The sequence below is a fragment of the Gorilla gorilla genome, chromosome 5 (genome assembly GCF_029281585.2).
Source record: "Gorilla gorilla gorilla isolate KB3781 chromosome 5, NHGRI_mGorGor1-v2.1_pri, whole genome shotgun sequence".
Classification (NCBI taxonomy): Eukaryota; Metazoa; Chordata; class Mammalia; order Primates; family Hominidae; genus Gorilla; species Gorilla gorilla.
The window spans coordinates 160,729,344-160,755,760 of NC_073229.2; the positions used below are offsets into that span (position 1 = coordinate 160,729,344).

The 26,417-nt window shown below is 42.1% G+C and overlaps 2 protein-coding genes across 5 annotated transcripts in view; both read right to left on the bottom strand.

Annotated features, from left to right (window-relative positions):
* MAP7 (microtubule associated protein 7) overlaps positions 1 to 17,677 on the bottom strand; it is a 207,749-nt gene extending 190,072 nt beyond the window's left edge. For 2 of the 3 annotated variants that reach the window (XM_019029771.4, XM_019029765.4), the window contains exon 1: positions 16,703 to 16,844. In XM_019029771.4, coding sequence (XP_018885316.1) covers positions 16,703 to 16,769 — 67 coding nt within the window. In that variant the 5' untranslated portion in view covers positions 16,770 to 16,844. Of the gene's footprint in view, positions 1 to 16,702 lie in introns of all 3 variants that reach the window. The other variant, XM_019029766.4, reaches the window with a different exon arrangement.
* Positions 17,678 to 23,390: 5,713 nt separating this feature from the next.
* MAP3K5 (mitogen-activated protein kinase kinase kinase 5) overlaps positions 23,391 to 26,417 on the bottom strand; it is a 236,836-nt gene continuing 233,809 nt past the window's right edge. For both annotated transcript variants that reach the window (XM_055391191.2, XM_019030003.4), the window contains exons 30-31: positions 25,152 to 25,228; positions 23,391 to 24,172 (exon numbers count right to left, since the gene is read on the bottom strand). In XM_055391191.2, the coding sequence (XP_055247166.1) occupies positions 24,112 to 24,172; positions 25,152 to 25,228 (138 nt within the window). In that variant the 3' untranslated portion in view covers positions 23,391 to 24,111. The remainder of the gene's footprint in view (positions 24,173 to 25,151; positions 25,229 to 26,417) is intronic.

The window sequence follows — 26,417 nt, forward strand, 5'->3', positions numbered from 1 at the left end:
TGTCACATGGCAATGGAGCAAGAGAGATATTGGGCTCTTTTAAACAACCAGCTCTCACATGAACGAACAGAATGAGAACTCACTTATTACCATGAGAGGAGTACCAAGCCATTCATAAGATCAGCTCCCATGGCCCAGACATATCCCACTAGGTCTGCCTCTAACATTGGATGTCATATTTCAACATGAAACCATATCTAAACCGTATCACCATCCTTTGCTACTTTGCCACTCTTTCCATTTCTTTCTCCTAAAACCCCCTGAAATTAAAAGACATCCATTTTTTTACTGAAAGCATAATATCCTGTTTTTACCTTCAAAAATCAGGAAAGATTAATTTTTAAATTTTATCTCTTAAATAAAGCGATTTGTATGATTCTGGGTAAAAACTGTTAATTTTCTTCTTGAGGGTGAGTGTATCAGTGAGGGTTCTTCCACGAAATAGAACCAATAGTATTTTTGGTTGTTTCTCTGGAGAGAAATATATTGTATATAAAGACTTATTTTAAGGAATAATGGCTGCTGCCACTGTGGGGACAAACAAGTGTGAAATCTGTGCAGCAGGTTGGCAGGCTCAAAACTCAAGCAGGATTTCCATGTCACAGCCTTAAGGCAGACTTCCTCCTTCTTCTTCTTTCCCAGGCCTTCACCTGATTGGATTTGGCCCACCCATAGCCAGGATAATCCCCTTTACTTAAAGTCAACTGATTGTAAATGTTAATCATAGTTACAAAATACCTTCCCAGCAACGTCTAATGTTTGGGCTGAGCCCAGCTGACACTTAACCTATCAGTCAGTGACCTCACAGAGATTAAGATACTCCATTCCCACATTCAAGTCAACATGCTGCGAACGAAAGCATGCCATTCAAAAGCCAAAGGTTTATGTATCAATGTATTGATACATAATACATATCAATGTATTATGTATCAAATGTATTCAAATCTTCATTGAATAGGATGGATTCTATTTACTCAGATAATTTTCCAATACTGTAATGCTCTATTAATATAATGTTCCTACAGTTGGGGTCAGGACATCTTAGACTTATTAAATCCCTCTTTATTTTCACTAATGATCACCCTTTGAGAATCAAGTACTGGTGAGCTTAAAAGCATTATCAAATGAACCCTTTTAATGAGAACTAAGCAGCCTGTTCATCTGAACATTAAATGATTCAAAAGTACAGATATATAGATTACAAAAAATCCTTCTCTATTATAATGAAGTAACCCCACTTTCTCAATCAGTAGAAACTAAAGTACATAGATATGTAGATGGGGATGGAGAGAGGGTTGGATAAAACGCTTTTCATGAGAAAAGCGTATGAAGGTTTGAGGCATTAAACTTTATTTTTTGGTTTATTTATTAACTGAAACCAATTGGTACAGTTTGGATGCTTGTCTCCTCCAAATCTCATGTTGAAATGTAACCCCCAATGTTGGAGGTGGGGCCTGGTGGGAGGTGACCGGATCATGGCGGTGCATCCTCCATGAATGGTTTAGCGCCATCCCCGTGGTGATAAGTAAGTTCTCCCTCAGTTAGTTTACATAAGGTCTGGTTGTTTAAAAGTCTGGGACCTCCCCTCACACCACTCTCTTGCCATGTGAATGTGCCTGCTCCCGCTTCACCTTCCACAATGATTGTAGGCTTCCTGGGACCCTCAGCAGAAGCCGAGCAGATGTCAGTGCCACGCTTGTACAGCCTGCAGATCCCTGAGCCAATTAAACCTTTTTTTCTTTATAAATTGCCTAGCCTCAGGTGTTTAAGTGACACAAAAAAAGGCCTAACACACCAATTCTGACGAAAGAAAAAAAAATTACATACAATTCTCCAGCATAGTTCTGAAACCAACCTAGAGGAAGGAAGTGCCTCACAGAAAAGCCAAATTATATAATTGTGGTGGGTAAGTTTGAGGCTTGGTCCATTTTCCTTCAGTGAAAGCCACACTGAGAATTGTCAGTAACCAACCAGAACACTAAAAGCCTTTAAGCTAAATTATAAAGATATAAGATATTTGGGATTGAGTGACAAGCTTAGAAGCTTTTTTTTTTCTTTTTTTTTTTTTTAGTATTTGTCATCTTTTTTCTTTTTTTTTTTAATTATACTTTAAGTTCTAGTGTACATGTGCACAATGTGCAGGTTTGTTACATATGTATACATGTGCCATGTTGGTGTGCTGCACCCATTAACTCATCATTTACATCAGGTATGTCTCCTAATGCTATCCCTCCCCGCTCCCCCCACCCCACGACAGGCCCCGGTGTGTGATGTTCCCCTTCTCGTGTCCAAGTGTTCTCACTGTTCAGTTCCCACCTGTGAGTGAGAACATGCGGTGTTTGGTTGTTTGTCCTGGTGAGAGTTTGTTGAGAATGATGGTTTCCAGCTTCATCCACGTCCCTACAAAGGACATGAACTCATCCTTTTTTATGGCTGCATAGTATTCCGTGGTGTATATGTGCCTCTTAAAATTTGTAACTGCTAAGCAAAAAATATTCCTAATGCATCAATAATTTTTTTAAAAAATATGAAGTATTAATTTCCAAGAAGTAGATATTACTAGCAATCCAGCAAGGTTTTTTTGTTTTTTGTTTTTTTCATAAATACATCTTCTCTTAGGCTTGACTGACCTAGAGCCATCAAGATTTTAGGGGGCTCTATATGAAAAAATTAACATCTCAAAAAGATTAACAGGTTGGTAAGCACTCAGGGGACACTACTTCATCTCTAAACCCTTTCACTTTTCATATCCATGACCTAAACCCGTGGATGGCAGCTTAGGAAGGATTATAATGACAAAGGAGCCTTTTGGCAAACTTCCTAAAACACCCCAAATGACCATTTTGCCTTTTTCATAAAGTGTAATGGCTATACTCCAGACACATGCAATGTTGTAGTAAAGAAATCAAAATCATAATAAAAATCTCTCCTTTCTCTTAAATTTCTTGCTGGAAATAGTACTAGCTGGCTCCTGTTTCCACAGGCATGAAGACACTTGCCCCTAAGTTCCTGAAATAAGCAGCAGCCATGTCCCTTTACTGCCCAGAGCCAGACTTTATCTAGCACACTGGAAAAAGACCGTGTTTACTACAAAAAGAGGGAAGCAAAAACTGTTTTGAAAATAACTGCAGGACTGCAAACTGTTGAATGAAAATGTTTCCAGATAGGTACATCTGGAATAGAAAGCAACCCTGTGCTATGGTAAGAAAAAATCAGCTTTGCACATTATACAAGTGGTTCAGAATGCCCAATTCACAGGTGTCTGAACTCCATACCCAGAGTCCTAGTTCTGAACCTTTTGCCCCTTCCTTCTGGCATTTCATATACAGGCCTTCTCTCTTCCAAAAGTTTCTTGAAGACTTACTTGCTACTGTGGGTGTCATTAATGAGTCCTGCAACACTCTCACAATGACATGTGGGTCTCATCACATATATGGTTTAGATTTGTGTTGCACACTTGGTTGATGGTTGGAAACTTTTTCTTTTTTTTTTTTTTTAAACTTTGATGCTGTTCTCAGCAAGCAGCAGATAAATATTGGACCTAATCAGTTTGTAAATAAGTTGAAGAACTGACATTCTCAAATCTGTCCATTTTAGACACAGCTGGGATACCGAGGATTGAATCTGAAATGCCAACCTAGGGCTCTTCCCTGTGAGGTCTCACTGGATTATAAGATTATGGGGTTTTTCTATCCAAAATTGTTCGAGTCTCATAGGTCTTCTAGACTAAAAATAGCTTCCCTCTTCTCAATTTATTTCAATACTTTCAACTGTTGAGACATCTCTTGTATTTTTTCTCTATCTGGGCCTTATACAGTCACTGCACAAAGCATATGGATGTATCTTTTTATATAACACAGGGAGGGCATCTTCACCAGGATATTGGGATGGGTTTATTCCTAGTGTTAAGTAAATCCATACAAAACTTATTTTCAATAATAATTCAGTTCTATTTTTACTGAATAACACATTTTAATATTTCAAAGGTGGCATCAGGAACACTTGTTTAATCAATTTCCACAGTGGCTACTGTATACAAAAAGACAATTTGGGAGCATTGCTGGGAGAATCTAAACCCAGGACCCATCTGAGGAAGTGACATATTTTCAGATTTACGAAGTTATGAATTTTTTTTTTTTTTTTTTTGAGATGGAGTTTCACTTTTGTTGCCCAGGCTGGAGTGCAATGGCACAATCTCGGCTCACCGCACCTTCCTCTTTCCAGGTTCAAGCGATTCTCCTGCCTCAGCATCCTGAGTAGCTGGGATTACAGGCATGCACCACCACGCCCGGCTAATTTTGTAGTTTTAGTAGAAACAGGGGTTTCTCCACAGTGGTGAGGCTGGTCTCGAACTCCCGACCTCGGGTGATCAGCCGGCCTCGGCCTCCCAAAGTGCTGGGATTACAGGCGTGAGCCACCATGCCTGGCTGAAATTTTTTAAAAGATATAAAATTCTAAATTCCAAGTTGAACAAGATATCATTTTCTTAGTGAGAAATGTGCCTCACCCACATGCCCACACACCACACCCGGGATACACCTTGTAAATGGTCCTCTACAACTTAAGAAAGTTTCTTCTAAAATTTGTGACTTTAATAACTTACTGATATTTTCTATTTCATGTATGTACTTTGCTTGAAGAAACGCAAACTGCCTCCTGCTTCTCATGAATATCTCGTGGAAGGCAAGTTGTATGTTTCCTCTATTTTCCTGGTAGAGAAGCATATTCAATGTGGTGATAGTGCCTTGTTTAAAGTCACAATGGGTGTTAGGAGGTCCATCTCTCTATGGCTTAAAGCAACATAACCTCTGTGGCAATATTTTAGCAAAGGACTTAAAATTTAAAACTATGGGCCAGGTGTGGTGGCTCACACCTGTAATCCCAGCACTTTGGGAGGCCGAGGCAGGAGGATCACTTGAGTTTGAAACCAGCCTGAGCAACATGGTGACACCCTGTCTCTACAAAAAGAGACAAAAAAAAAAAAATTAGCTGGTGCTAGGAATAGTGGCATGTACCTGTAGTCCCAGCTACCTCAGGGGGCTGAGATGGGAGGATCGTTGGAGCCCAGATGTCAAAGCTGCAGTGAGCCATGATGGTGCCACTTAACTCTAGTTTGGGTGACAGAGCATCAGAGCAAGATTTTGTCTCAAAAAAAAAAAAAAAAAGCCAAGAAGGGCTTTTATGGGTGTTTAGCATGATCACATAACACAATCTAAGGGTCTCGCAGGCCAGTGTACAGCAACCTCCTGGAACATTTGACAGGTAAAAACCATCATCCCAAGTGCTTTAATGATGCCTTTGATCCCAGTGCCAAGCCTATGACAGTGTGATCACACAGCTACAATGAGGTCTGAATCATCATTACATTCTGATGCCTTCACTATGGAAAGCTTACTATTATAAATAAAAAACGGCTTAAGGAAGAAACTTAGCATGCCAGGGTGTGCCCATCGTTTCACAGTAATGCAATACTAAGCTTCAGTAATCATGACAAGAATCATAACAAACACTTGGTGCCTATGCTGTGGCAAGCACTGTTCTAAGAACTTTAGTATCAACTCATTTAATCCCTGTGACGATATTACCAATACCCTATTTTAAAAAGGAAGACACTGAGGAAGAGAATGCTTACATGACATGCCCAAGATCCCACAGGTACCAAGTGGTGGAGCTGAGATTGGAACCCAGGCAGCCAGACTCCAGAGATCTTGCACAAAATAGTAGGTTAGAATTACCCCTAAACAGTTAGTGTTAGTTTTGAGCTTCAGACCTCACAGCCTCACACATGCTCAGTTTCCATATAATCTTAAAGAGAAATCAAAGATACTCTTATTTAGGAATCAGTCCCATCCAATATCCACTACTGACCTCTTCATTTTTGCCTTGGACTTCATAGTTAGACACACGCTAGCTGCAAAGAGGAGAAAAAGATAGGAAATCATGCTGCCAAAGGTAAGCCCTCCCAGAAAAGCTTCAAATCACAAAAGATGGCACCACAAAACCTCAGGAGCAGGCATGAATGCAACTCAGAAGTGCCTGTAAGCTGGGTGTTGTGGCTCATGCCTATAATTCCAGCACTTTCAGAGGCTGAGGCAGGAGGATTGCTTGTGTCCAGGAGTTTGAAACCCACCTGGGCAACATAGAGAAATCTCATCTCTACAAAAAATAAACAAAATTAGCCAGGCTGATGGCATGCACCCGTAGTCTCAGGTACTCGGGAGGCTGAGGTAGGAGAATAGCTTGAGACCAAGAGGTCAAGGCTGTAATAAGTCAGGATTGTGCCACTGCATTCCAGCTTGGGCAACAGAGCGAGACCCTGTCTCAAAAACAAAACCAGAAGTGCCGGTAGACATTTCAATGTGTAGAGCCAGAGATGACAATTTGCGGTGATAATCAAAGCACAAGTTGAATAATCCTGCTGAGAAAAAAATGCACAGTAAAAACCGCAGAGGTTATCAGCTGGGCCTTGGGCACAGCAGCATGCGGTGAGGAGAAACAAGAGAGGTGAAGGAAAGAAAGATTAGCCTGAAGGGTATTAGCATCTGGTCACACGGAAGGGAAAAGGTGGTACTTGGGTCAACTATTTATAGACAGAAGAAACAAGGTCCAGTCTCCAGAGCCAGGGACCTGGTGATCAGAGGTCAGGGGTCACTAGAAAGATCTCTGGGAAAAGTATGTAATTTTCTACAAAATACTTTAATATCTACCCCAATTTAACCTTTCCTGGTTTTAAGGGGCAGGAGGGAGAGGAAGGCAGTGTAGCAGCTAGGCAAAGTCAAAAAAAAAGAAAGCTGAATCGTATTTTGTCTCACTGCACATATTCATACAGAAATGTGCGTACATGTGGACACTGAGTATATGTGTGCATACTTAGCTATTCAATTGTACTCATACCTGTATTCACATCTATATTTCCTTCAAAAATGTCCTGGGGCAAAATAAGAGACAACTTGAGTAAACTCACTAGATTTAGGGCAATTGCTATTACGATTTTCCATGTGGTTTCCATAAGCAAGGTGCACACACTTGACACCACGCACCACAACAATCAAATGGAAGGGAATACAATAGGAAATGGTTCTGAATCATTAGTTCTCAGCACTGATTGCACACCAGACCATCTGGGGAGTTTTAAAAACACTGCCACCTGACTCCCATCCTGCAAGATTCTCAGATAATTACCTTGGATGCCACCTGGGCATCCTGATATTTAAATGGTCCCCAGGTGATTTTTAATCACTGCCAAGATTGAGAGCCAATGATGTGAATCAATGATACTCCAGCACATGGGCCCAATAATCATTTCAACGACATAACCTTAGGGTCAAGGAGTGACCCATATTTAAATGAACCCACCACGCCTGTGGTGAAGTTGTCACTGAACTAATTTGGAGCATCTACCATGAATAGAAACCAGTCCAGCTGGAATGCAAGAAGTAAGCAACCAGGTCCTGTCTGGTGTGCCTGCCACCCCAAAGACTTGGGTCAGGAGCTTCTGAGAACCAGAAGCCCAGATTCGAATCTTGAGAAGCAGCCAAAAGTTTGGCTACAGGAACACATCTTACAGCCAATTATTATGCATGTTATTGCCACCAAGTAGGCTTCATGATGAGGGGTGGAGGTGCTAAGGAAGGGCTCCTTTCTAGAACTTCACCTTGACATTTAAACTGATCCTAGAGAACTTTTCTACATTCAACAGTGTTGGGGAAATGAGTTTTATACTCAGAGGTTATGCCATAGTGAAGGATAGTTCTCTTTACTAGAAAGCCAACTCCAAAAAGGAAGCTTACATATCATTTAATTTTAAAAGTCACAGAATTAGAAATTTTAAGATACCCCAAATCTCAATACTCTAAACTTAAAGATATATCATTTACTAACAGTGCCTATGAAGTGCAGCTCACATATGCCAAGTGCACTGCTCCCAGCCTCCTCCCTGCATTGTTTTATACCCCGTGCTCCTCTGTGCCATCTGGTCAGGTGTGTCAATCCTCCTTGGCACTTTCTCATGATTCTTTTTTTCACAACTATTTCTATAGGAGCATCAAGGATGAAGAACAGTTGAATGCAGTTTTTCTCACTGTCAAATACTATATATTACTCTTCAAATCAAAATTCAAAGTGGAGCCGGGAGTGGTGGCTCCCACCTGTAATTCCAGCACTTTAGGAGGCTGAGTTGGGCAGATCGCTTGAGCTCAGGAGTTCAAGACAAGCCTGGCCAACACGGCAAAACCCCCTCTCTACTAAAAATCCAAAAATTAGCTGGGCATGGTGGTGGGCACCTGTAGTCCCAGCTACTCGGGAGACTGAGGCACAAGAATCATTTGAACCTGGGAGGCAGAGGTTACCGTGAGCCAAGTTTGTGCCACTGCACTCCAGCCTGGGCAACACAGCGAGACTCTGTCTCAAAAAATATATTTAAAAAAAAATTTCAAAGTGGTACCTAATAAAAAAATCTTACAGATCTTTTTCAACAGGCTATTTCTCAAAAAGATACTAAAGAGAATAATAATTACTGAAGAGAAAATCCAAATGCCATTTAAATGTGTCAACAACCGTAACTCAGAGTTTTACAAGAGCTAAGATAGTAAAGAGGTAGACAACATCACTGCTAGAGAACGAGACAAACCCTAAAACTGAATTTTATAAAAAAGTATAAGCCTAAATACCATTCACATTTAGCTTACAGAACCTTAGACCATGAGCAACTGATGAAACGTCCAATGACAGACTATCAAGGCTTTACAAAGCACTGTATCTGAGAACTGGTAAGTATTCAGTTTGACAATATAAGATGTTCCAATAAGGAATTAATCAGGATAATAAACAAGGTATATGACCAATATGTCTAGCTTTCTAACAACAAAACAAGTTATTTCCAAGTTCTAGAAAGCCATATCTCAAGGGATTAGAACACAGACCATTAAGGAGGAAGAGAGAACTTGAATTGGCAGGGAATGTGCTATATAATGGCACTTCTGTCCATAATCAACTTCAGAATGCATACTCCACAGGAAATAAGAGATACTATGGATCTTCAAGCAAGCAACGGTGTGTTAAAATTAAAAAAAAGAACAGAAAAGAAATACTGTGGGGAAGAAAGAATGAAGGAGAATAAAGATAGTAGAGTCAAATATAAATTCCGTATTATACCTAGGCTCTGGGATCAACACCACCTCCAGGCTTTCCTAATTCATGTGAGCATGGGTTAGCATTAAAAAGGCACTATTTTACTTTGAGGTGATTACATTGCTTTACTCAAAGAACTTGGTGGAATGGCTAAAGTTTTAAAAACAAACAAAACTAACAATACTAAGTATTAGTGAGGATGCAGGGCAACCAGAACTCACATACACTGCTTGTAAGAATGTAAAACCGTAGAGATGCTCTGGAAAAGCTTGGCCATTTCTTATAAAGTTAAACATACAGTTACATGAATCAGCAATCCCACTCCTAGGTATTTACCCAGAATAAATGAAAACTATGCTCACACAAAAACCTGTAGGTAAGTGTTTACAGCAGCATTATTCATAATTGCCAAAACCCGGGAACAACTCAAATGTTCTTTGATAAACCATCTGTGATACTTCCATACAATGGCAAACTACTTCATCAAGAAAAAGGATGTACCACATCCTAACATGCACAACAGTGTGCCTGAATCTCAAAAACATGATGCCAGGTGAAAAATTCAGACTCAAAAGGTTACACAATGTGGGGCTGGGTGCGGCGGCTCACGCCTGTAATCCCAGCACTTTGGGATACCAAGGCGGGTGGATCACCTTTGGTCAGGAGTTCATGATCAGCCTGATGGGGTTTAGTAGAAACCCCGTCTCTACTAAAAATACAAAATTAGCCGGGCATGGTGGCACATGCCTGTAATCACAGCTATCCGGGAGGCTGAGGCAGGAGAATCGCTTGAACCCGGGAGGCGGAGGAGGTTCCTGTGAGCTGAGATTTTGCCATTGCACTCCAGCCTGGGCAACAAGAGTAAAACTCCGTCTCACAAAAAAAAAGAAAAAAAGGTTACACAATGTATGATTCCACTTTTATGACATTCTGGAAAAGGCAAAACTAGGAAGATGGTAAACAGATCAGTGGTTGCCAGGGGTTTAGGTGTAGGAAGAGAGTCTCACTACAAAGGTGCAGCATTAGGGAATTTAGGTTGGAGGCAGAGGACTCTCTGGGATAATGTTAACAGTGGTGCTTACATTACTCTATACAGTCAACAAAACTAAAAAAGGAAAATAAAAGAAAATCAGTAATTTTTTTGCACACAAATTATTTTTTTTGAGACGGTGTCATGGTCTGTTGCCCAGGCTGGAATGTGGTGCTACCATCTCGGCTCACTACACCCTCCGTCTCCCAGGTTCAAACAATTCTCCTGCCTCAGCCTCCTGTGTAGTTCGGATTACAGATGTATGCCACCACACCTGGCTAATTTTTGTATTTTCAGTAGAGATGGGGCTTTGCCATGTTGCCCAGGCTGGTCTCGAACTCCTGAGCTCAAGCAATCTGCCCGCCTTGGTCTCCCAAAGTGCTGGGATTACAGGCATGAGCCACCGCGCCTGGACTGTACGCAAATTTTAGAATAGATTTTTAAAAATCCCTCTGCCTATTCAAGGATTTGTAATTTTTTCCTTTCACCAGCAAGCTTTATGGGAGGGTCTATTAAATTGGCTACCTTTCTTTCCCAAACTGCTTATCTAATAATCACTTATAATCTGATGTAGCCCCAACTCTTGCACCAACAACTGAAATTCCTCTTCTGGGGTTGGTCAGTGACTATTTGTAACCAAACCAACAGCTTTTTATAAAATGTCTTCATCAGTCTTTGAATCCCTTACCTCTCCATCCCTCTCAGCAGGTGTGACATTGCTCAGCTGTGCTTTTCCATCTGTCTGCTTTGCTGGCTCTTCCTCCTCCCATGCTTTACAGGTCATCTCACCCCTTTGTGGTTTTTCTGAGCTCTCCTCACTCCCAAACCTTCAGTTGTTATTCCTTTATGGAGTGAATCCCAGAGTCCTGACCTCTATTTTTCTCTTTTAGTCCTATACTTCCAGTTGCCTTTTGAACATTTCCACTTACAGATCTCTCTTGTACCACACATTTTCATGTCTAAAGCAGAGGGTTTTTTTTCCTGTTTCTCCCACCAAAACCTGATTCTGCTGGACACAGTGGTGCATGTCTGTAGTCCCAGCTACTTGAACAGCTAAGCCAGGAGGATCACTTGAGCCCAGGAGTTCAAGTCCAGCCCAGGCAACATAGCAAGACCCGCCCCCCACCTCTTTGGGGTAAAAAACAAAACAGGTCCTCCTCATGAATATTTTCCAGTAAGTCAATGAGCCAAACTCAAACTTGGAAAAGTCTCATATGTCACCTTTTTACCTGCAATCCTTTGACACATGCCCCTGCAGAACCTTATATTAATCGTCTCTTCCTATTGCCATGCTAATGACTGCCTGGATTTCTGCAGGAATCTCAAAGTTGGTGTGTGTGTCGCTGAACTCTTCTTCAGTCCATCCTCAAGGCCACGTTGCTACTTTGAAATGAGGAACAGCTGAGTAGACCTAGCCCTTCACTGATCTCCAGAGATTTGGCTAATCTGGCTAGGCAGATGTTCCTCATGCATTCTCATCCCTCCAGGTGCACCCTTCCCAAAGCAGTAAAAGGAAAAAAAAAAAAAAAATCAATGGAAGAGAATGACTTTCCCAGAGGGAGGAACTTTGCTTTCATTAGCTAAAGGCACAGCTGAGCTCTTGTTAAAACTTGCAATCAATATTTCAAGATTCATGGGCACAGAGCTACCTGATTATTCCTGCTTTAATCAATATCCTTTATTCTCAAGAATCCTCAACACTTCCCCCACTACCCTACCCCAGAAAAATGTACTAGCCTCTCAGTTTGGCCTTCAGCCCTTCCACAATTTGACTTCGATGAACAATCATTCCTAACTGACCTAGGACTTTCTTTGAGCTTTACACATGTGTCAATATGACCAAAACTTTGCTCTTTTTCACACCTGCATCTTTTTCTCCCTTTCCTCCATCCAATTTTATATCCCACTTACCCATTTTTAAAAGTTTATTTTTTTATTTTTTAAATTAAAACAAATTTTTTTAATTTTTTTTATTTTTGTGGGTAAATAGTAGGTATATATATTTATATGGTACATGAAATGTTTTGATACAGGCATGCAATGTGAAATAATTACATCATGGAGAATGGGGTATCCATCCCCTCAAGCATTTATCCTTTGTGTTACAAACAATCCAATTACACTCTTAGATATTTTTAAAAGTACAATTAAGTTATTGACTATAATCAATCTGCTGTGCTATCAAATAGTATTTGTCACTATTCTTATTCTTTCTTTTTGTTTTTTGAGACATGGTCTCGCTCTGTCACCCAGGCTGGAGTGCAGTGGTGCAATCTTGGCTCACTGCAACCTCAACCTCCCGGGTTCAAGTGATTCTTCTGCCTCAGCCTCCCAAAGAGCTGGAACTATAAGCGTGCGCCACCACACCAGGCTAATTTTTTAATTTTTAGTAGAGATGGGGTTTTACCACATTGCCCAGGCTAGTCTCAAACTCCTGGCCTCATGTGATCTGCCTGCTTCAGCCTCCCAAAGTGGTGAGATTACAGGCGTGAGCTACTGCTTCTGGCCTTTTTTTTTTTCAAACCATTAACCATCCCCACCTCCCTGCCACCTCCCACCCCCTACCCCCACTACTCTTCTCAGCCTCTGGTAACCATGCTTCTACTCTCTCTGTCCATGAGTTCAATTGTTTTGATTTTTAGATCCTACAAATGAGTGAGAAGATGCAATGTTTGTCTTTCTGTGTCTGGCTTATTTCACTTAACATAATGATCTCCAGTTCCACCACTTTTTAAAATTTAACTTCAGTGCTGTATCCAGTATGTTCTTCCTGCTGACCATAGCCGGAAGTGATTCCTCCTTCACTGAACTCCTCATAACCTGCAACTGTTTGTTGGTGAATTTTGTCTTCCTTGCTAAATTCAAGGATCATTTGTTCAACAGCCTTCTAACCACCATAATGCTGAATATACAGAAGGTACACATTTCTTATTCTAAGCCTCAATATTTTCAATTGTTACATCAATACGAGGCCCGAGTTTTTAAAAATAACTCTTCCAAATGATTGTTTCTCATGCATTGGGAGGCAAAGATGTTAGAATTTTTTTAGAGAAAATGCCAGTGTAAATAAACTGTGTAAAAATATTTCACACAAGCCTATCAATATCACATAAATGCATGCTCCTGAGCACAATTGCCTAGTCTAATAATAACGTTTCCTCCTACTTAGCAAGATGTAAAGGTAACAGCCATATAGGATGGGAGAAAAGCTATCTAGCTATGTGAATGAAGCATCTCTTTCAAAGGGGACAAGCTTAATACCAAATTGACGTCTGAGCCCCTATTTAATTGCAGATATTTAATGTGGACCCTTAGAGTTAAGTGACACCTACAAGATCACTTTTTGATTTGGAAAAGTTCATGAAAGGATGGTCACGAAAGAGGCCATGTTCACCACACAGGTTGCTAAAATGGACAAAAAGCCCAATTCCAGATTCTAAGTCATGACCCACTTCCCAAAATATCAACAGAATTGACAGGTTATTGGCATTAACTTATTCCTTCGTGCATGAAAGCTTCATGAATTAATCAAAAGCAGCTTTAAATTTGCTTTTAGTTCAGGAGGTTTTTAAAACAGGCTATCAGACTAGGAAATTAGTGCTGTACACTCGCTTTCCACAGCTCTTGAACATGAACATAAAATTAAATATACAAAGCTTGGGTAGAGGCAGTTTTGTGAATATCACCCATCGTAGGTCGACTACTCAAAAAAGGCTGAAAAAGGACTTGACATCCTCTAGTGGTGATGTCTTAAACTTGTTTCCAAGGCAATTTTTTTTTTTTTCCCAGCTCTTAACTTTGGCTGTTGGCAAGAAAAATATTATATTGGAAGAACTTTTCATCCTCAAGAAAAATAAATGTTTTCGCTACAAAGAATGTGATTTGACTAACTTTGAGAAGATAAATATATACCCACAGAAATAGGGTTTTTAAATGTTGGGTTTATATAATAGCTTTCAATATGCTTAAGAACGGTCTCACTTCATAGGCCACACACCACCACTGTCAATTCATCTTTGATACACATATACACACACACGCACTCACACATATAATTCTGAACACATTACAGGTATCATTTTTATAATAACCTGATATTCTCATCTAAAGTGCCCTAAAATTAGACCAGTCTTTGTATAGAGACCCAAAAACTAAGAGTTATTTAAGAGTGGACTCTACCTCATAATAATGAGTTCTAAAAAGAAATAAAATTAATCTCTCAAGAAATGTTGCCATTTAAGGTGGCAATTTTCAACTCTTGATGGTAATACAAGTTTCTCTGTCCACGGCCACCCACCACCACCACCCCCCCACCCCCCCAACAATTCCATACAAACTTCTGATTGTTTAAAAAAATGAGACTTGCAGTATTTGGATGTGTATAATGTGAAATATGTTCACCAGAATGAAGTGCTAAATTAAAGTCTCATATTCAGATATAGGTCATGTGTTTTAAATATATGGAATAACTTAAGTTGTTGAAATTCAAACAATCTCACTTGTTCTCTCAAAATAACTATCACCTAGATTCAAAAAAATACATTTACACCTTCCTTCTTTCTTTGGCACCTGCTGACACAAATGCTTCTGAACACTAAAAACATTAATAGTAATCTTGGGGTAGAAAAATAGGAAAGAGATGCGGGGCCAGAATTAAGTTTTCAGTGAAAATATAAAGTATAATTATTCAAGACCATATATAAAAAGTGTCCTTTGGAAATTGAAGTTTTTAGGCAAAAGTGTGGAAGAAATGTTTTCTATGAAGGAGATAACAGCCAATTTAACTCCCTTTTTAATGAAATAAAATATTACACTGACAGGCACATGGTTGATTTGTATATTAATTGTTGGAAGCACGGCCTATTCCTTAACATGCTCAGGCACTGAATATGCTACAGTTTGTAGTCAGTTCACTTATGTCTGAACAAGTTGTTCACGTGCAGATTCTAGAAAGTTTATTTTTGAGCACAAACTGACACTTAGCTCGCTAGAACAATGTTGTTTCACATGCAGTTACTGGGTCAGGGTTAGGCACGAAAATCATGCCGTATATTTACAAACGAGGATGCTCCTCTCCCGGGGCCCTCACTTGGGGGAGCCCCGTCCCAGCGTCTAGCTCATCAAATTCCCGAAAGCAATTACAAAGGCATCTCTTCTCCACCCCAAAACAAAATAATGATCTACCAATCTTGCAAACACATTAAGACAAACTCCCTACAGGAAGGAGCACGACTTAAACAAGTTCAAGATACTTTGTCAGTCTTAACCTCAGGTATCTTGGCTGAAGGGATTAAATCATTAGACTTCACGTACCCAACCTCTTCCTAGCAATAGCAGATACATAATTTGCAAATACTGTTTCAGAGCTCTCTGGACCTTTCACGTTAAAATAAGCATACTTGGTGGGGAGACAGTGATTCTTACATTTAGGAAACAAATGCTTCCGATTGTGAGCGTATGGAAGTGGAAAACAGCTTGCAATTGGAAAGTCTAAGAATTGAATTTCTTTTTAAAGTAAGAAACTGCCTCACTGTCCCCATCCCCAAGTGTAGGAAGATATAGAAACAGCTTACTGGCCAAGAATAGAAGAGGGAACCAGTGGAGAGGGACGGATTTGCAAGACAGCCTCTGGAGAAAAAAAATCACGAGGGAGAAAAATCGGCTTCATACTATGGAGAGATGGGCGGGGTTGGGAAGCCTTGCTGCTGGTCTTGGGAAGCCTTGCTGCTGGTCTTGGGGACGTGATCCCCTGTCCCTAAGTGTGCCCCTGGAGGTTGTGGGGGACGGGTATCCTCAACACAGAGGCCTGACCACCAAATCCCGGGCTGCAGAGCCAACAATCCTCCTTTGGGCTCCTGCACAGACTAAAAACAAAAAACTCTGAGAACTCCGACAAGTCAACGAAAGTCTGATCTCGTCAAGCCCGCACTCGCAAACCCCCACCGTACTGCACTGGGCCCCGGCCCTCCCGAGCTCGGTCCCCTCGGACGACGGTCGTCGCCACTGCTGGCACCAGATTGGGGGGCGGGCCGCTCACCCCGCGGTCCTGCCCCACACCGACCCCGCCGAGGAGCCCCCGGCACCCGGGGCGACGAGGGAAGGCGGGAGGAGGTGCCCAGAAACTGCTCGTCCTGCCAGTCGCACCTGGCCGACGACTCTCTGGCCACTGGTTTGGTCTGGGGGATACGATTTCCCATTCAACTGAATTAGACCCGAGCCCGCGGCGGGGAGGGCAGCGGCCGGGGTCTCTCCGTTTCCTCCCCCGGCTCGCCTCCACCTGTTGCGGGAAAGTCGCGGTGGAGCGCCCGAGGGCGGCCGCAACCCCGGCCGGGGCCGAGCCGGGCTGGCCGAGGCGCGGCGGCGAAGGGCGGGGGAAGGCGCGCTCGGAGCAGGGTGCGCGGGGCGCAGGGCCGGTTGTTCCGGGCCGCGGCCGCGCGGGCGGGGAGGGGGCTGCCGGCGCCGGGTGATTTCGGTGCCAGCCCGCCGGCCCCGCTCGCCGTCCCCTGCCCGACGGGACCCCCACTATCCCCGCTGCGCGGTCACCTGTTTCGCTTCGCACTGCGCCGTCGCCGCCCCTGTGGCCGTCGCCGCCAGCTCCTAGCTCCGCCATGGTGCTCCGATGACGCGCCCGGAGAGCCGCTCCGCCCTTTCCTCGGCTTGGCTCCCGCCGGCCCCCACCTCCCAAGCCAGCGGCCCAGACAGGTGAGCGCAGCCAGGGGACGGCGGAGGGCGGGGGCAGAGAGCGCGGCAGTCGGCTGCGGCGTGGGCCCAGCGCGCCCCCTCGCGGGCAGGTGCGGCGTGGCAGCCGCTCCGACCGCCGCTGCCGAGTCTCGGCTGGAAGAGCGGCGGGCGGAACCAGTACCTCAGTCCGGAGCTTCCGGTTGCCGCGGCCGACCAGCTGAGGGCTCCCGGAGATATGGAGCGGGGTCAGCGAGGCCTGGTGGCGCCTCCTGGAGTCTGGGACGAGCGGCGGTCCGAGGAGCAGCCTAGGTGGGGCGAGGGTACGGAGACGCTATTTCCCTCCGTACTCTGAAGCAGCCAGGTCAGTGTCGGCTCCGCGAGGGCTGGAGTTCACGGTGACAGCCGGCAGAGCATCTGATGCCACGTGGAGAGGCGAAGTACATGGGTCGGATTCCACGCTGGGAGCCGGCCTGGATCTGCGCTTTAGGAAGCCACTGCGGGCGACCCTATCTTGTCGCCAGGACTTCGCATCTGATGAGCCTCAGGGCACACAAGTTAGAGAGGCTTGTGCCGGCTGATGTGGCTTTTCTTTTTCTTGGTTTCCGTTTAGTAAACGACCTTGTGACTTCTGGCTTGCTCAGGAAGACCAGAAAAAAAGGCAATAGGTAACAAATTTTTCTTTTTTTAAAGAAACAGATTATTGGCCGAGGAAAAACCAATTTCGCTCTAAAGGATAAGCAACAAAATACTGAGGGGGGAAAAAGCCTACACAAATGGAAACATACGGCACAAAATCAAGAAGCGACCAGTTCCGCATGGTTACACTAAAATGCACTCCCACACTCGGGCTTGGCTGAAGATAACCAGCAAGCTCTGAACAGTTTAAGACCCTTCCAAGGACTGCAGCAGCACTGGACACACAAGAGAGTCGAGAACAGTATTGGATTTATTGTTAGGGTTACAATTTTCACGATCTTTGCATGCAAAACTTGCCACTCTGAACCCAGTGAACTATTTTTATTTGGTTTACTTACTGGCTTTCTGGATGACTAGGTAGAGATTTAACTAAAGAACACTTCTGCTGTGGTCTGTGATGATGAATTTTCCCGTAGTGTCATTTCTATAATGGAATAGGCAACTGACCATTTAGAATGTGATATTCCTAAATCACATTCAAATCAGTCTTATCAGAGACTTCTAATCAATAAAAATAAAGCACCAGATGGCTAGAGGTAGTTTTTGACCTCAGCTTGGGCCTCAGCAAAGATTTTTTGTGTTTTTTTTTTTTTTTACTACATTAAAACATCAGAGTTTAAGACACTTTTCTCTGAGCATCAGAAATACTCTCAGCTGAATTTAGAGAGTTGAACTATCCGGAAGAACCCTGGAGAAGGAGGGTGATTTATTTTCAACCTTCTGATTTACCACCGACTTAAATCAACCAATGAGTTCTTTGACCAAAAAAAAAAAAAAAAGTCAAGACTTGTGATGTTTCTATTTGTTTTGTTTTGTTTAGTTTGGTGTGTGCTTACTCATTGTCCCATTCTTTTGATAACCTGTATTTGTCTGCCACAAGTTAAACAAAAATAAATGAAATAAGGAACACACCAAAATCCTGCACTTAGGCCCTGTATAGACAGTGTGTTCCAAACCTAAGGAGGTGTCTGCAACAGGGGAGGCTGCTGAGTGACTCTGCAGAGAACGGATGACATCTGTTAAATGTCAAACACCATCACGTTGTACTTCAAGTTGTACTTTACTTGGAACATGGAAGCCATCTGTCTGGAGCTCCCACATCCATTTCAAATCTTCAGGGTTCCCCATTCCAGGGGAGGAGCTGAACCTCCTGACACCGTCCACTCCCCTCCTGCCTCCTTCAAACATCATCCCTTTTTTCTCCCTAATCCCTAAATGTTTCTGCACCTAAGGGATCTACCCCAATAAACACAGCTAAGACTCTTTGATTCTGAAAATGTCTTCCTTTAACGTCCCACCCTCCAGAATCTATTGTCGTATGTTTTGTTCACCAAAGGTAATAAAAATAAATGTGGATTTTGGTGCCATTATTTTTCAACAAAAGCTATATATTAATAGTTTTTCTTGCTTATGTATACAAATCAAATTACTTATTTTTAAATCCATCATTCCCCTAGACTTTCTGCCCCTAGAGTTTCTGCAGCACTTGATCCTCTAATCACCTTGCTCTTGGTCTACCATTGGCTTGGTTTTTCTCCTTCCTCTGTAGCAGTCCTTTCGTCTTTGTTGACTCAGATTCTTCCTCCCTTCTAATCCTCCAATATTTTTACCATCCCCTAATTGTAAACCACAGGCTTTTTATCTTTACTGTCTCTCACAGCCCTCATTTACTATTACTTCCATCCTGCATCCCAGTGACTCCCAACTCCAGAATATATACCCTTAACCTCACTCCTGACTTCCACTAATACATTCTGAATGGTCCCTGCACAATTCTATCAAGATACCCTGCCGTTAATTTAATATGTTCCAAACCACATTAATCTTGCAATATACAATCACTTTACACATACCTCTCCCTTGCTCAAAAACCTTTAATAGATTCTCCGTTCCTATATAATTAAATATTAACTTCACCTCCTCACCATCACCACCACCACCCCCTAATTGGGCCCTGAGCTCTCTACTACCCATTTCCACTTTTCACCTCTGTAACTCGTATTTCTAGCCCATGGAGTTGTTCATTCTCCAGAACACCTTCCAAATCCCTGCTTTCTAGTCTTTGTGCTTGAAGCTGCTCTGCCCAAAGTGATGTCCTTTATCCTGACGTATTTAATAATACTTTCCCTCTGAGGCCCAGGTTAAGGTCTACTTCCTCCATGAAGCCTGTTCTTCCTGCCCTGGCTCCCAGCATGCCTGTCCTTTGTACCTGGCCAGGGCTTGCTGGGCTTGGTACTTGTCCAGCTGTTAAAATAGACTAGGCATGAGTTATTGCAAATTTGCCTCCTCAATCTGATGCACATTTTTGGTAGTAGGGTCTTTGTCCTCTACTTCTCTACAGGGTGTCCATAAAGTCTAGAACTATCAGTTATTTTATTTGCTCACGAGTTGCAGATATTCTTGATGACATCATGTGCACTGCCTGCATTCTGAACTTGGTAGGCATGGTATATATCTTTTGTGTTGCTACCATGCCTCACACACAGTGGGCATTCAAATGGGTTAATAATTCCTCAATGCCAAGCTTTTTTATGTGGTGGCCTAGGGATGAACGAAACCAAGTATCCAATGACAGGAGAAAGAGATCAAAATGCAGTTAAAAGGAAACATTAGATCTACTTCTCCCAGCAAATTCCTGTTTTGTTTCTTTTATAACACTGCCACCCCCCCACCCCCTGCATTAACTGTTCTGTTTCAAACCATCTTTCCAGGCTCAGCTCTGCACCTTCACTCCTCTGGAAAGCTTTCCTTGACCCCTTCTGACAGTAAATGTAACTATAGCACTGACTGCACCAGTGTTGTTTCTGCTTTGTCTTGATTCCTTGACAAGAAACTTCAGGGGAAAGAACTGTATCTTGTTGGTGCACCACAATATGTAGTACCCAGTATTTAATAAATACTTTTGAATGAAGGATAAGTGATGGCAATAGCAAGCATATCTCAGTGTTTACTGTATGCTAAGCATTGTGCTAGGCACCTCTCCTGCATTGTCTTTTCTGAGACACAGTCTTGCTCTGTCGCCCAGGCTGGATTGCAATGGTGTGATCTCGGCTCACTGCAACATTCACCTCCTGGGTTCAAGCAACTCTCGTACCTCAGCCTCCCGAGTAGATGGGATTATAGGCGTGCGCCACCATGCCTGGCTAGTTTTTGTAATTTTAGTAGAGACAGGGTTTCCCTGTGTAGGCCAGGCTGATCTTGAACTCTTGGCCTCAAGTGATTCACCCACCTTGGCCTCCCAAAGTGCTGGGATTACAGGCACGAGCCACTGCGCCCAGCCTCCATTTTCTTATTTACATCTTATAGCAGACCTATGTGGAAGGTACATCATTTCCTCCATTTCACAGATGAGGAAGCTGAGACTTGGAGAAGCTAATTCACTTGTTCCGTCACAAGTCAAGTTACAGTTTTGCTTCAGGCCTGGGTGTGTAGCCTCCTGCTACGCCAAACAAATGATGAATGTTAACCATCTTGCTATTCCCTCTATAGAAAGGGGCTCTCCATTTCCCTCTCTAGCTGTTACCTGAAATAAGGAGGTGAAGCTTGATCATGTTAAAACACCTGTGAAGCTAATTTTTAAAAAGGGTATCTGGACCCCACCCCAGACCAGTAAAAACAGTTTTCCGGCTGGACACAGTGGCTCATGCCTGTAATCCCAACACTTCGGGAGGTTGAGGCAGGATGATCACTTGAGCCTAAAAGTTCGAGACCAGAGTGAGCTGAACATAGTGAGACCTTGTCTCTACAAAAAATTTAAAAATTAGCCAGACATGGTGGTGCACGCCTATAGTCCCAGCTACTTAGGATGCTGAGGTGCGAGGACTACTTGAGCCCAGGAGGTCAAGGATGCAGTGAGCTATGACAGTGCCACTGCATTCTAGCCTGGGTGACAGAGACTCTGTCTCAAGAAAAAACAAATAACAACAACAACTCAGTTGTCCCAAGGTGGTGGCATCAATATTTTTGAAAAAGCATCCAAGTCATTTTAATGCGAAGTTGAGTTGAGAATCACTGGCCTAGATTGATCCTAAAAGCGTTTCAAATGCAAACCTTTCCATAATGGAGCCTTCCATAATGGAACTGTCTTCTTTTGTGCCTGAGACCCAAAATTCTGACAAATGGCTAATGATGTTGGCCTGGGAGTGTGTTAGAACCCTGTAGGGACAGAGGATCATCTGCTCACAAAGACAGGGTAAGAGGAAGGTACCAAGGAAAGATTGTATCCTTGAAGATTTGGTTTAAGGTGGGTAGCTGGATCCTATATACAGTCAAAAGAAGCACTTCACCATTAGAATTGAGAAGATGAACTGTGGCTTAATAAACGGCTTACTCTGTGTTTCAGTATGAGCCAAATGGCATATCATTGAATTTATACCTCACTTATTTCAGAATATCCACAAAGGATACCAGAGGCAACTCTGTCCTCCAAATTAGGATGTTAAAAAAGAGGCCAGAAGCAGTGGTTCACACCTATAAGCCCAGCACTTTGGGAGGCCAAGGCAGGAGGATCACTTGAGGCCAGGAGTTCAAGACCAGCCTGGATAACACAGTGAGATCCCACATCTACTAAAAATTTAAAAATTAGCTGGTTGTGGTGGTGTGCCTCTATAGTCCCAGCTACTCTGTAGGCTGACGTGAGAGGATTGCTTGAGCCTAAGGAGACAAGGCTGCAATGAGCTGTGATCGCACCACTGCATTCCAGTCTAGGCAACAGAGTGAGACCCTGTCTCAATCAATCAATCAGAAAACATTAGTGAGAATGTTTTCAAAATAAAGATGTCTTCTGCTTTGTCAAAGACTGTTATTTATGAGTGAAATCATGATATATAAACAGCTCTATGTTATTTCTATCCTGCCTAATAAACAGGTTCCTCTGTATTTAAGAAAATGTATTTCATTTATCCATCTAGGAGCATCACACTTCCTCTGGTCAATATGGGCAGGCTCATAAAAATATACTATTCAGCTTAAAATAAATAAAAATGTTTATCCAAATATAAGAAAATTAAGGAGAGAGAAAAATATAGTATTCTTGGCCAGGCATAGTAGCTCACCCCTGTAATCCCAGCACTTTAGGAGGCTAAGGTGGACAGATCACTTGAGGGCAGGAGTTCGAGACCAGCCTGCCCAACATGGCGAAACCCCATCTCTACTACAAATATAAATTAGCTGGGTGTGGTGGTACACACCTATAATCCCAGCTACTCAGGAGGTTGAGGTATGAGAATCACTTGAACCCGGGAGGTGGAGAATGCAGTAAGCTGAGATCACACCACTGCACTCCAGCCTGAGCAACAGAGCAAGACTCTGTCAAAAAAAAAAAAAAAAAAGCAAGCAGTAAAGCAGTATTCTCCATTAAGATGGTCTTTGCAGACCCCTTAAGATATACCATAGTCATCCAAGATAACTTGGGGCCTTGAGAAAAATATACTGACTTTCCTTTATTCTTTTTTTCTTCATCCTCTTTTTTTTTTTTTTTTTTTTTTTGGTGAGACAGGGTCTTACTCTGTTGCCCAAGCTGGAGTGCAATGGCACGATCATGGCTCACCGCAATCTCGACCTCCCAGGCTCAAGCAATCCTCTTGCCTCAGCCTCCCATGTAGCTAGGACCACAGATGTACACCACCATACCTAGCTGAATTTTTGAGTTTTTGTAGAGGTGGGGTCTCACTTTGTTGCCCAGGCTTACCCTCTTTCTTAAACCTCTGTTCCTCTGAGGAACAACCTGGATGTCAGTTGTCTGACTGCTTGAATAGAAGACAGATTTTACTTAATGTTACAGCTGGAGAAATGACTGGAAATTTAACACAGCAGATTATCTAGTTTGTCAACACAAAATAAGAATTCTTTAGAATTTATCAAAACAGTATGTTGAGAGTCTCTTTAATTTTTAGAGTAAATATGACACAATGGATAGCTTTAGAACAAGCTAACATTACTACGGTTCAAGCATGTGCAACTGGTACAGTTCAGTAGTACATAAACGACTCAAACAAATGTACGACAGGTCAGAAACTTAAGTTACAAAATAGAGTCAATATTACAATTAACACAGAGAAGTAAAAACCATTGCTCTCAGATTCTGCACACTTAAAAAAACATAAACTTTATACAGTAATTGAAATTACGCATTTCTACTCAGATTATTAGAGCATATTACAAACACACAGAAGCCTAAACAGTTATGGTCACATTTTGGTTTTGTTCCAGTGGTGCACGATCACATGAAATGTTACATCCATTTTGTGTGAAATAAACATTTGGCTGAAGTGCAATAGCTGCTGCATTAAAAATATTTCCATAAAAATGCTTAGATTAAAATCTTCCTGAACATTAGGGTTCTAATGTTCAGGATTATTTTAAGAGTCCTTATGAAGAGTCCTTAAAAATTATAGAAATAGATGTAGCTAGGAAATTTCAGTGTGTTTTGTCTGTTTTTTTTTTTAACATGAGTAAACAAATACTGGATTTAAAGTGCAGCGCCTTTCTCCTCTCCCTTCAATTTTCCCACCCCCAAGAAGATCAGCTCTGTATTAATTTTTAGAATTTCCATCGAAGATTAGATTGAGCAACAGTCAAGTCTGTTTGTTTCGAAAGTCAATGATAGCCTTCCACAGTGTGCACAGCATCCCTCCCCTGTTTAAAGACACAAGAACATGGTGAAACGAACATTTCATTTGAAACATTGCCCTTGAAATAGAAAAGTGACTTCTTAGCTTTCATCTGCTCTGGTCAGAAGAAGATCCCAAAGTCTGATCAGTTATTATGTATTCTTTTTGTATATTTTTTCTCATCTTCCCTCCATTCCTTCCCTTTTCACTCCCACAAACTGCTATGTCCCAAAATATCATTTTAGAGTTTCAGCATTTTTGAAATTTGTCTTTATAATGGTGGGTATAATAGTTTTATGCTTGGGCTGGGCGCGGTGGCGCATGCCTGTAATCCCAGCACTTTGGAAGGCCGAGGCAGGCAGATCACGAGGTCAGGAGATCGAGACCATCCTGGCTAACATGGCGAAACCCCGTCTCTACTAAAAATACAAAAAAATTAGCTGGGCGTGGTGGTGGGCGCCTGTAGTCCCAGCTACTTGGGAGGCTGAGGCAGGAGAACGGCGTGAACCTGGGAGGCGGAGCTTGCAGTGAGCTGAGATCATGCCACTGCACTCCAGCCTGGGTGACAGAGTGAGACTCCATCCCGAAAAAAAAAAAAAGTTATATGCTTGGCCTTAATTAATAAGAAATTATATCAGATTATACCAGGTTTTTGGAGGGCAAGTCAGCACCTCCTCCAAATATTTATTGAGTCTAACACCATCATGAACTCAATTGAAGCATTTGTTTAAGGCAGCTTCAGAATATCTGCAGGGACTTAGTCTGCATCTTATTCAAAAAAATTCTTCCAGCTGATTTTCACTCACTAATATAGAAATATTGGTTATTAGAGCCCTCAAAAATAGCATTGTCCAACTAACTCAGTTTACTCACAGCAGCTAATAGCTAGAGAGCTCTGTCCAGAACTACAAAGCTAATTAGAGACCCAGCCTGGGCAGATACTCAGACTTTTTGATATTAGCCTGGTGCTCTTTCCATAGTGACAACAGAAAGAAAAATGGTACCTTAGTCTCAAGCATTTTAAGTCATCACGTGTAACATAGTAGAGAACATCCAATAGTGTATAATCTTCAGCCAAAAACTGTAGAGAAAGTAGAATATGCACAAAAGATGTTTTATATAACTTTAATAAAGCACAAACTCTATTCATAATGTAAACCTTGACTATGATTAAAAATGAATCTAAAAATGAAATCTACTAAAAACACAATCTTCCAGGATTATTAGGGGAAAGGCCTCCCTGTTACTCAATAAATACAAAGAAATGCATCCAGGCCGGGCGCAGTGGCTCACGCCTGTAACCCCAGCACTTTAGGAGGCTGAGGCAGGCGGATCATCTGAGGTCAGGAGTTTGAGACCAGCCTGGCCAAAGTGGTGAAACCCCATCTCTACTAAAAATACAAAAAATTAGCTGGGCGTGGTGGCGTATGCCTGTAATCCCAGCTACTTGGGAGGCTGAGGCAGGAGAATCGCTTGAACCCGGGAGGCAGAGGTTGCAGTGAGCTGAGATTGACCCACTGCACTCCAGCCTGGAAGACAGAGTGAGACTCCGTCTCAAAAAAAAAAAAAAAAAAGAAAGAAATGCATCCATATTAACTTCCAAATGCAAAAAGATTACAAGTGACGCAGAACTTCTGAATGGTCTTCTAATGAACAGATGAGACTCACTTGTAATCACATCTGCTGTTCAAAAGCAAATCTTGTATTTAGAAGTTCAATGCTACGTAGCTTTGTTTTTCCTCAAGTGGATAAAAACTGTTCCTGGAAAGGTACTGCCTATGCTTAATTTCTGAACTTATTTTTTCATGGTTAAGCAAAGGCACTTGACTGTAATTCACCATAAAAGCAGAGTCTTAATTTAAACTGCACCTTTATATTTTTAAATTTTATTTATTTTTTTATATATAGAGACAAAGTCTCACTATATTGACCAGCCTAATCTCCAACACGTGGCCTCAAGCAATCTGCCTATGCTTCCCAAAGTATTGGGATTACAGGCAGGAGCCACTGCACCTGGCCTCAAGCTTTTACTTTTAAACCAAATAAAAAGGGTGATTATTTAGTAGATTATCAATTACTATTCCTTAATTGGGATTTGAGCCTAAGTTAGAGGAATGTATATTCTGGAGTTGTTTAAATTTATTCAGCTGTAATTTGTTAAATGTAGATTTCTAAGGCGGCCCGAAATTCTACTTAGTTAATAAATTATCAAGTCAAAAGAAGAGATATCTTTATTCTTATTTATTTTTAAAATTTAAATATAAAACAAA